At 33.8% G+C, this 12,749-nt stretch overlaps 1 protein-coding gene across 1 annotated transcript in view; it reads right to left on the bottom strand.

Annotated features, from left to right (window-relative positions):
* The window catches only part of ralgps1 (Ral GEF with PH domain and SH3 binding motif 1), a 110,132-nt gene that overhangs the window by 85,031 nt on the left and 12,352 nt on the right, over positions 1 to 12,749 (bottom strand). Inside the window, exons 2-4 of the mRNA XM_083554508.1 lie at positions 5,559 to 5,689; positions 2,938 to 3,042; positions 1,607 to 1,657 (exon numbers count right to left, since the gene is read on the bottom strand). Of these exons, the coding sequence (XP_083410634.1) occupies positions 1,607 to 1,657; positions 2,938 to 3,042; positions 5,559 to 5,612 (210 nt within the window). The 5' untranslated portion in view covers positions 5,613 to 5,689. The remainder of the gene's footprint in view (positions 1 to 1,606; positions 1,658 to 2,937; positions 3,043 to 5,558; positions 5,690 to 12,749) is intronic.

Raw genomic sequence — 12,749 nt, 5'->3', positions numbered from 1 at the left:
TGACCCTTTACGAGGCGAAAAAAATACCGTTTTCCATTCACACCTCATTACACTGATTAATATAGTTTATAAGATACTTTAGAAGAGAAACATCTTTGCTATACTGTAATGTGTACCAGTTGGCAAGTCTGTTCCAGTCACATCTGCAACATCAGTAGTATCTCTACAGTGACTGCGTACAAGGTTTCACAAGGACACAGCTACAACAACAGAACATGGTTTACTATAGCTGGACTCTTAAAGATAGCAGTGTTATTCAAAATTATTTTATATCTTTAGAATCTAAAGCCTTCATATGCCTCCAAAGTATTCCTGAGATACATGCTAAACACTGTATTATATTAAAAAAAAACAAAAACTTAATAAATAAGCCAAAAAATATTTAATCTCACTACTATAGTATTGAATCTGTAGTAGGAGTGTAACAGTACACAAAGTTCACGTTTCGGTACGTGCCTCTGTTTTTAAGTCATGGTTCGGTACAATTTCGGTACACTTAAGAGGGATGAGATATAAAACATAAAATTGCTTGTATTTTTTTAATTAACAGTTTATTATTATTATTATATTATCATTTGTGAACAACAGTTTATGTTTTTAAAACAAATTTAAATAAAATGCCTGGTTGTTTAAATAATATATAAAATAATATTTTATAATATTAAAAAAAAAATTTATATTATATATATATATATATATATATATATATATATATATATATATATATATATATATATATATATATATATATATATATATATAAATAATAATGAGTATTGATCCAATACACTTTTTTATATTTATTTAACTCACTAATCAACTAAATTATCAAACCTTTTTATTTTAATTGATTAAATAAATTTAAATAAATTTAAAAAATTCAATTAAATAGTTTACATTTGTTGGACCCCATTTGGGTATTACAGTGTGTGAATGTTTTACATTTAATATTTAACTAATTTAAAGATTTTAACTTCGACTTATTCTACTTGTTCTACTTATTTCAGCATATTTTAACAAATGTCTTCATTTCTTCTATCCTTCATTTAAGAAATTCTTGAAGCTGGACATAAAACGCGAAAGATAGCGCTATAGTTTTTCTAGCGTTTTCATGCATGTGCTTATTTCTGGTACAGAGTGATTACCCACAGTGACACTGCACTAACTCTAGTTTCTTTTTTATGCCCCTGGCATTGTTGTGTATGTTTTTAAGTTTAATAAAAAAAAAAACCATTGTGTATGTTTTAAAGTTTAATAAAAATAATATTTTATGATTTCTCAGATTTTAACTATGTTACGCACATAAAAAGGAACCAAAAGCCGTTACACCTCTAATTTGTACTACAGATCCAATTACTGCATCCAAAAACTGCTTTTCAAAATAGTCATTCAATAGTTTTGAATAAAACTATTTTCTCTGTTAATATGATAAAAAAGTGCTGGGACTCCAGTGTATTGCTAAATGAACCTAGAGCATCTTGAGATGACATCAGTAGCATTACCATCTGGTACTACAGGAACATTAATTGCGAGATATAAACAATTTCAGCTTGTCTCAGCGTCAGTACACAGGTTGATAAAGGACACTTCAGATCTCGAGCCTTACCTCAGGTTGGATTGCTTTGAATACAGGAGCATCCATCAAAGTGATCTGGCCCTTTCGGAAAAATAAAGAAAATGATTTTTGTAAAATTGTGTACACAATTATTCACTAATTTGGTATATTTTAATGTAGGCTTTGTTAAAGGGATATAAAAGGACTACATTCCTTTTAGAAAGTAATTGGTCAAAGCAGAAGTACAGAAATCTATATGTGGACCTCTAGTCAGGCAATGGAGGCTAACCAAACTGCCCTTAGACATAAAATAGAACCCTTACAGAGCCCATCTTTTCCTGGGATACCAGACTATTAAACTATACAGCTAGTGGGCAAGGCAACCAGAACAAATTGTGTACATTCAGGATAAGAAAATTATCATCAATAACATGCAACATGCTAACATGAAAATATGAAACAAATATATACAATAAATGCACAGATGTTAAACTTTTTTTCCTCCCTTTGCATGAATAACAGCTTTACACACTCTTGGGTTTAGAAAGATAGTTTCTGCAAACATTCAGCTGAAACATTTGCTCGCCTCTTGTAAAGCTTGCCAAAGGTGTTCTTTGCTAGTTGGATACTTGTTTCTGACCTTGTGATCCAGTTCATCCCATAGCAGTTCATCAATAGGATTTGGGCCATTCTATGGTAGATGACACTACAACCAACTGTATTTTCTCTAAATAACGCATACAGAGCATAGACATATGTTTTGGTTCAGTGTCTTGTTGTATGCTAAAGTCAGTTCCAATAAGCCACAGTCCAGACAGAATTGCATATGGGATGGTGGACATGTTGTTTTTTATTCCTTCCAACCAGAATAAGTCTCCAACCTTCCTTTGTTACAAAACAACCACAAACCATTAAGCTTCCACCTCCATGTTTAACTTCGGGTGTGAGGCAGTCTGCTAACATCTTCTCTTCAGAAAAATATCAAATTTGGACTAATTTGTCCACAAAACCTTCTTTTAGTCATTCACTGACCTATTCTTCTGTGTGTTTTTGCATTTTACCTAGCCTCTTGAAAATGATAAAAGACTAGTGTTTCCAAACTCTCTTTCTCACTCTCTCTCCATACAGTATAATTACACTTAATTAGTATTATTCACTATTCACACATCACTATTACTATTTGCACTTCTTAGATGCTACACTGGCACTGAGTACCTGTGCTATGCTATTTAACTATTGATGATCACAGAAACAGTTCTTAGAAAGTGGAATTATTTAGTATTCATGTGAGAATATTTAAATGTAACATTCCACTGCAATAAGAAAAAACAGGAGTTCTTTGTATTATGTTTACAGCTATATCTGTGTGTGCAGTAACTCACAGCAAACTCCTCAGGTGTCACTTTGAGCATGTCAAACACCACCGCATCATAGCTTTTAGCTGAGTCCAAACTCTGCCAATCCAAAGATTCAGAACTGCTGCTGCCCTGCAGGTACACACAATTACATTGTAAATTAATATAGCATTAAAGTATAAAGCAAAATAATACGGAGCCTGCACACATTTCAATGTTCTCAATGTTAAGGGCAAATGGACTGGGTTATTAGCAATGTGAACTGATGAAGATCTACCCTAGTGTTTAAATAAAAACCACTTTGTAATAATTGTAACAAGTGTACAGGCACTTTTAACATTCAAAATCAGAATTCAACAGTAATCAATGATTAAAACTTGACTAACATTTTGAATTATTCTTTTACAGGCTTAATTAACTTAAGTACTATTGCTAAATTATAAGTGTGTTGTGCAAATATAAGAAACTGCAAAAACAGACATCTGCATCTGCACTCAAATTGTTACTGACCAAATCTTTTCTTAGTTACCTAATCAAACTGATTTTTTAATCCCACTTTAAAAAAAAAAAACAATTCCCTCTAAGTTTTTTTGGTCTATCGTGCTATCCACGAGAAGCAAGGAAAATCAGCAAAACAAATAAGTTATGTGGCAAATGCAATTCTACGATAAACTGGGGGCGCGAGATTCGAACCACGGTAAAGCGGAAGATTGCTGTGTGTGTGTGTGTGTGTGTGTGTGTGTGTGTGTGTGTGTGTATATATATATATATATAAATATATAAATATATATATATATATATATATATATAAATATATAAATATATATATATATATATATATATATATATATATATATATATATATACACACACATATATATATATATATATATATATATATATATATATATATATATATATATATATATATATATATATATATATATATATATATATATATACAGTGAGGAAAATAAGTATTTGAACACCCTGCTATTTTGCAAGTTCTCCCACTTAGAAATCATGGAGGGGTCTGAAATTGTCATCGTAGGTGCATGTCCACTGTGAGGGACATAATCTGAAAAAAAAAATCCAGAAATCACAATATATGATTTTTTAACTATTTATTTGTATGATACAGCTGCAAATAAGTATTTGAACACCTGAGAAAGTCAATGTTAATATTTGGTACAGTAGCCTTTGTTTGCAATTACAGAGGTCAAACGTCCTGTAGTTTTTCACCAGGTTTGCACACACTGCAGGAGGGATTTTGGCCCACTCCTCCACACAGATCTTCTCTAGATCAGTCAGGTTTCTGGCCTGTCGCTGAGAAACACGGAGTTTGAGCTCCCTCCAAAGATTCTCTATTGGGTTTAGGTCTGGAGACTGGCTAGGCCACGCCAGAACCTTGATATGCTTCTTACAGAGCCACTCCTTGGTTATCCTGGCTGTGTGCTTCGGGTCATTGTCATGTTGGAAGACCCAGCCTAGACCCATCTTCAATGCTCTAACTGAGGGAAGGAGGTTGTTCCCCCAAATCTCCCAATACATGGCCCCGGTCATCCTCTCCTTAATACAGTGCAGTCGCCCTGTCCCATGTGCAGAAAAACACCCCCAAAGCATGATGCTACCACCCCCATGCTTTACAGTAGGGATGGTGTTCTTGGGATGGTACTCATCATTCTTCTTCCTCCAAACACGTTTAGTGGAATTATGACCCAAAAGTTCTATTTTGGTCTCATCTGACCACATGACTTTCTCCCATGACGCCTCTGGATGATTCAAATGGTCATTGACAAACTTAAGACGTGCCTGGACATGTGCTGGTTTAAGCAGGGGAACCTTCTGATTTCAAACCATGACGTCTTACTGTATTACCAACAGTAACCTTGTAAACGGTGGTCCCAGCTCTTTTCAGGTCATTGACCAGCTCCTCCCGTGTAGTTCTGGGCTGATTTCTCACCTTCCTTAGGATCATTGAGACCCCACGAGGTGAGATCTTGCATGGAGCCCCAGTCCGAGGGTGATTGACAGTGATGTTTAGCTTCTTCCATTTTCTAATGATTGCTCCAACAGTGGACCTTTTTTCACCAAGCTGCTTGGCAATTTCCCCGTAGCCCTTTCCAGCCTTGTGGAGGTGTACAATTTTGTCACTAGTGTCTTTGGACAGCTCTTTGGTCTTGGCCATGTTAGTAGTTGGATTCTTACTGATTGTATGGGGTGGACAGGTGTCTTTATGCAGCTAACGACCTCAAACAGGTGCATCTAATTTAGGATAATAAATGTAGTGGATGTTGACATTTTAAAGGCAGACTAACAGGTCTTTGAGGGTCAGAATTCTAGCTGATAGACAGGTGTTCAAATACTTATTTGCAGCTGTATCATACAAATATATATTTATAAAATCATATATTGTGATTTCTGGATTTTTTTTTTAGATAATGTCTCTCACAGTGGACATGCACCTACGATGACAATTTTAGACCCCTCCATGATTTCTAAGTGGGAGAACTTGCAAAATAACAGGGTGTTCAAATACTTATTTTCCTCACTGTATATATATATATGCAAGAGCACATGAGAGAGAGAAAGCAAGAGATAAACATTTATAGACAGACAGGTATATAGATAGCGAGACAGATAGATACCTGGGTGGCAGAGGTGATGCTGACACTGACAGGGAGTCCATTCTTCCTGTACATGCTCTCAGCCAGGTGAGTAGAGCGAGCTCTTAGCAGACCTCAGCTGGTCACTGACACACACGACATCTTAGCCATCCCTGAAAACAGATTTTCACAGTTTCACTGTACTAATTTTGGTATCGTTTAGCAAGTTGAATGTACTTCATCTGTATTCTTTGATTGGCTATGCCATGCTATACAAAATATTACATTTACACTCATCATTAAACACTTATTTTATTTGTTTATATATTGGAATTTACTGATAGATTCATTCCATATCAATTTAAGAAAAAAAAAGTCTAATGTCTGTATCTAGTAGGGATCTGTTTAAAAACAAGTTGACTTTTTTTTTACTATTTTTTACAATAAGATCCTGTGTCATTGCTAATCAAATGAATCATTCTGCATATTCAAAACTCTGTGGTTAGGGTCATTTTTGATTACAGTCCAACTGTAATCAAAAAGGATTTAGCTAATCTTGCTGTCAGTGCTGTTTCTCACGGCATAATGATTAAGAGCCAGTTCAAGTTAAAACGTGTTTGACACTGAAGCAGTATGATGTAGAGGTGTAACGATGCACGTATTTGTACCAAAATCTTTCGGTTCTCGGTTCACGGCTTTCGGTTAGGAACACGTGTACCGAATGCAATCCTTTTTAGGTACCTTTACTGTACACAACTGTACCAAACTGTGACATAAAAAAAAACGATGTACATACCATGCATTTTGTGTACCGTTAGACCCCTCGTATAATGTGTAGTCATGGCAAAAAACTCCTTAAATTCCAGATTTTTATTCATCAAATGTTAAATAGAAAACAAAACAACAAAAACATCAGGACTATTCAGTCAAAAAAAAGAAATCATCATACTTTCAATGACTGCAAGTACAAAACAAGCCCAAATGTCCACCACTATTCCCCCCACTATTCTCCAGTTCGTATGAGGTGTTTGTGGTAATATGCTGCATTTTTGTCCACATTGTTGCTGTGCATGATGACCAAATATTTCCATCTTGGTCTTTAGCCCAAAGAATACCGTTCCATCACTTTTGTGGTTTCTTCAGATGCAATTTAGCTATATATTTTTTTGGAGACAAGAGGCTTTCCCCTAGCCACACTTTCATGAAAGCCTTACTTTTTCAGCTTTTTTTGATTGTACGGTCAGAAGCATGAATATTTAATAAACTTTTTTTTCTCTCCAAAAATTGCCCCCACATTCCCACTTGTATTTAATATTTGAAATGAAAAATATATTAGCATTGTTAATTTAATAATAATAAAAAGAAAGATTTTCGTTATAAAGATATAAAAATATATATTTTTCAACAAAGACTTTTGAGTCATGAATGACAGCTAATATATTCTAGCTACTGACATGACTGTTTTAAGCACTGTATAAGTAGCTAATGTAATGAACCAGCTAAAATTACACTGGTAAACATTAGACTTTTACACAAACTTTGATTCAGATAAAATCACCTTTTGAAAAACGATTTTTCTGAAATACCTGAGGCATTCCCCATCTGTTCAATAAAGTGTGCTCTGTGATGTAGAAGTGCACCAGAGTGCTGCACAACACCAAAATGTTTATAGTTCTTTTATAGAATTGGTCACATTAGTGTTATTTCCCCAACATTTGGGCCAGTTAACAGACACCTTTAATCGACTTTTATACAAATGATCTTTTGCTGTGGTCAATCCTGGGATTTGAATTAATGATCTTCTGATCATTCTTCAGACCTATGTATTAATTTTAAAAATTGTTTTGAAAGATGAAATATTTTAATTAAAAAATTCCTACATATTAAAATGTATAAACAGTTTTATTACATTTAAAATTAGGGAAAATGCAAAAACAGGAAGCAGAGCATTGTTATAATGCAATGAACGCTGTGGTTGTCTATCACTGAATTATGCAAACCATTTTTCGTAGTCTTACAAAATGCAATGAAATGTAAATAATTGTATTCACAGGACAATTGGATAAGCAGATAGTAAGAACTTTACGCTGATAATTGAGCAGAATGACTCACAGCAGATAAGATTTTCACTGAAACAAGTGTCAAGTGTGTAATGCTTTACATAGCCACCAGATGGAGAGATTCTCCACCAATTTAAGCTCCTGTACAGAATGTCTCTCAGCTCACGTTTCCTGTGGCCTACATTTAGCAATTCAGCTCCTCATTGCCCTGCCAACGTGTATGTTTTTAAAACACTGAATCAGCACAATATGGGCTGTCTAATGAGTCAGTGATTTGGATTCTGTATACTGGGAACTGGGAAAACATAACATTTTATTTTTTCCATTATTCTATACACTGTGGAAATTCTTTCCTCACCATTCTCGTATATCCCATTTGATGAAAAATGAGAACAACAATTTGTTTTGCAATTGCACACAAAGGAAAAAAAACAAAACAAAACCTGGCATTGTAAAATTTCTGATTGTTCTGCATCTGAGAGCTTTTTGTGCTACAGATCCAGAAACCTAAAGATAGATTTCTCAGAATTTTTCTGTGTTGTTCTCAATCCTGATTGGTCAAGAGATGTTGTTAAATATTCAAAAATAGCAGCTCATATGTTTATATTAACATGCTCACGCTAATGTGTTAGACTTGTAGGGGCTCCTCATAAAGAGATTTAAGTTTTCCATAACCAAAAGTCTATTTAGCATTTTCTAGTATCAGTTTCCAGTGTCAGCACCTTAATGTCAGAGGTAAAGCAGCAACTAAGTTTTCAAACTTGGGAAGTCTTCAGGATGGAAGGAATGTGCATGCTGCAATTTCTATTCATTTCAAAATATATCTGTATATATTATATCTGTAAAAAGTAATTGACAAGAGCAAAATTTTTTGCAGTTATCACTTAAGTGACATTAAAAGCAATTATGAACAGATAAACTGACAGAACATTGCTTAATATATAAGCCCCCCCCCCCCCCCCCCCCAAAAAAAAGAGAGTGCCCCATCCTCACTAGTAATATTACCGAAAAGGCAAGCGTGCACTAAGAAACAATCTGCTCAATCACCAGTTCATCTTTGTTGTATAAAATAATATCTGTATATTAAACCATATATATCTGCATTGATGACAGCTGCCAGGTATTTTGGTTGCTCTTTTTAAAATCATAGGTCTTTCCAGGGATTCAGTTGGGTCTACTACACAACACATAACATAGAGTGTGAATAGTTTGTTTAAAGCAAACATCTGTTCTAATTGTGTATGGGGAAAATAGAAAAAGCAGTAAATGTATACAAATAAAATATACAAATGTAGTAAATGTAACAGTATAAAAACTAAAATAAGTTTTCAAAAAGCAGATTTGTCTCAATACATCTAATTGACATATAGTATATTAAACCCACTGACTGCAGTGCTCCAGTAAAATCAATAGACTTTGAACCATGTCACAGTAAAGAAAAAAAATTTACCATGGAGTCAATTTTTTAGTACAAATGTGTGTGCTGCCCTGTAACTGACCAAAATCTGACTCAGGGTGTATTCCTGCATTGTGCCCAATGATCCCAAGATAGACTCCACCCTAACCAGGATAAAGTGAGTACTAAAGATGGAAAATGAATATAGACTCTTGCCTATTTTGGCATTTACATTTGTCTATTATGCCATACTGATCTGGTTTGTATCTGGCAACTACAGACCATCAGGCTGAAGCAGCTCTGTAAGAAATCCAAAGAACAAATTGGCCAAGTGGGTTTGGAATTCTCAAAATGTTTACTGGACTTCCTTCTTAAAAAAAATAAATAAATAAATTAATTAATTAATTAATTAATTAATTAATTAATTAATAATAATAAAAAAAACGAATATATATATATATATATATATATATATATATATATATATATATATATATATATATATATATATAACATTTTTTAATGACAGTTTCAAATGAAGGAATTTACTTCTTGTTGTAACAGGCAGTAGTTTATTTTTATTGTAATCTATTTTATGTTCACTGGTATTAAACATTCAGTTTCATATATTTTATGGGTTTTTTTTACAAGGAAAGCACTAAGAACTTGAAGAGTTTATTGTTTGCATGCAGCATAGCGTGACATGGTAACCAGCAGTAACTAATACACAGTCACACCCTCCCGTTTACCGCAGGGAGGGTTTTATCATCAGTACAAGCTGAATACTGATTTTAGCCTACAAAACCACAGGCTTTTTATCAAATGTTATCATAAAATACTTTTAGTAAGCAGTTTGTATTCTATGAAAAGTATGTAAATTAGCATGTTGTATTTAACATGCAATACCCTTAGGACAAAATAAAAAAAAAATAAAAAATTTACACAATTAAAGAAAATGGTGCAGAAAGTTTCCTTTATCATAACTCACTATCTCACACACGGGCACACATTCACTGCTTTTTTTGTTCGAACCAAGAGGTTATTTGAACGTACATATGGCAGTTCAATGGGTCAACAGCTCCAGGTCCCTGATCTCAGGCACATAATAATTAAAAACATGACAGTAGGTGGACTAGCATTTCAAAACTGCCCCTAAGCAAGAACATGTGTATGTGTATAGAAAATGTAAAACTACCGAATTTGCTGTCTTTAGAATTATAATATAGATTTGTTTGTCTGGTTTATATGAGTTTATGCCATTATACACCTGGTTTTGTACTGCTGCTATGCATTTTGTAATTAATCGGTTAAACAGTCTGAGAAATCCTTGAAAATCTATTATTATTTTCAAACAATACTAGAAATGGAAAGGTTTTACATTTTATTTAAAAAGACATTAAACGCTTACTATAGCCTTATTGTTCCCTATTTATATTTAAGCAAATAAGTGGTCTTGACCATGATAACAGTTTGGAACAAAAATAATTTTCCCCATTCCATTATGCTATAAACAGAAGCAAATGTTCAGACAATATTCTGATTGAATTAAAGGGTTAAAAAAATCTAAACAAAAACAAACTAGGCTTATCAAATGCTAAGAATCTCAGATTTGTGTAGATATTTCATCAATTAGTCTATCCATCTATTAGACAGACGTTCAACATCTCACTTAATTAATTGTCAATAATATTATTTGTAATAAAAACTGTTGGATTCAAGTAGGAATATATACAAAAGAGAAGCATTTATACTACAGCTTACAGACATCTGGGTGCCACTCTATGTTCATGGCAAATTTTTTTGGAAATCAATCAGTGCAAAATAATTGTATATTACAATTAACAGTTCTGTAAATACCAATTACATATTAAGCAAATTATTTATTTAAACAATATTTTATATTATCACGCCTTTAATTCTACCAACAAAAATATACAAAGAAGAGTGCACAGCATTCTCATCAAAACATTAGCTAGTTTACACACACACACACACACACACACACACACACACACACACACACACACACACACACACACACAGAATCATGCATATAAATAATCTCCATTCAGAAACATGTCAGTGTGCAAATGGAGTAAAACTTGAAAAATGAACTTGGAAAATTTCTCCAGCAACCACAATGGACTAGCAAATTGGAAAATTGGAAAACAGATGAAATTCAAAGACACGAAAGTTCAGTGTGTAAATATAAAGCACATTCACAGAGAAATACTGGGACACAGAGAACTTCCTATTGGCCTCCATGCATGACAGAGTTCTGGCACACAACCAAGCCCATAATGAAACAGATGATAATAAAAAGATCTGAAGAGGCCCAGACGCCACGTGCACACAGTGCAAGAAAAGGGGAACAAAGTGCTAGACAACCTTTAGCAAGGGCAGGAATGTGCAGGAAGCATTAGAGTAAGGGTCGAACCTGAATCAACTTCAATATTTCTAAGACGCAGATACACCAAACTAACTGCTTACAGGATCATCAAGCAACTTGCTGCATATGCAGCTTATTCACAGAATTCCAGGATATCAGCAATTTTTTTCAGAAGACATTAGAAAAGGCCAAAATCCAGATGTACAACAGCTGGATTGGGGGCAGTGTGTGAAATTCTGTGCGTTATCCACTAGCGCCTCCCTCTGTTTTGAAGAGAAACTAAAAAAAATACTGAATTTAGCATTCACTGTTGCTAGGAACAATACTAGAGGACTACCTATTGTGGTTTAACCAGCAACAAGCTTTAGAATGAAGGCATAAATCAACACAATGAAACAATTTGTTCTCCATGACCATTTTGATCTTAACACTTAACACTTTACACTCAGTAAAGTACTCCTGGAAAGTTTTCTTGTTAACTAAACTGAAGATATTTCTCAGAGTGTCACCCAATTACAACTATAAAACAAACAAATTAAAGCAGTAAATGAACAAATGACATTACAACGAGACCACCACATTGCATTAAACAATCGTCTGTTAATAAATTAGTTTTTTCTTACCACACAAACTTCATATTACTCGCTCATGCATGAAAGTCCTGCAATGCAAAATTCCAAAACTATGTAAGTGACACAATATAGTATGTAAAACATTGACGCCTTTAAGAAGTACATTTAAAAAGTACAGGACACTAAAGCTCCTGATAGACATTTCCCTGCTTTTAGAAAAGGCTTTATCATAATATCATGGCAATTTCATAGTTTAGTGAATGCTTGCCCAAATTGATGATACCTGTGTAACGCAAGCATGTCCAGATTAAAGATAAGGCAATCACTATTGTTTGGCTAATGATCTAGAAAAGAGAGAATCGGTTGAGGTATCGATGCTTTAGATAGATAGAGATAGAAGAGACGAACACAAAGTTTTTGTCATCACTACTCCAAATTGTTACATGCCTCACTTGCATTTTAAACTGGCTGTTGTCATTGTTGACATTGTCATTAGATGATCAAAATCATTATTAATCCTTTGTTGTAGCATTACTGCAAAATGCTTTCCTTCCATCTTTTATTTAATCCTATTTGAGGTTCATTTTAGACACTGGGCAGAATATCCACACCATTTCCAATTATTAATATGTGCATAAAAATAACAAATGCATCAATTCTGGAGCCCAATGCTTTGAGTTAGAAAAACCCCAAACAAGTAATACCTTTTCAAAAATCTCCAATATGACATTTGCCCTGTTGAACTTTACACATTCTACAAATAGAAGTTATGGCAAACTGTATGTATTTAGGTTCCCTTCTGATCTCTGTTCCTTT

This window comes from Silurus aristotelis, assembly GCF_946808225.1.
Source record: "Silurus aristotelis genome assembly, chromosome: 11".
NCBI classification, from domain to species: Eukaryota; Metazoa; Chordata; class Actinopteri; order Siluriformes; family Siluridae; genus Silurus; species Silurus aristotelis.
This window is presented reverse-complemented; position numbering and strand designations above follow the sequence as displayed.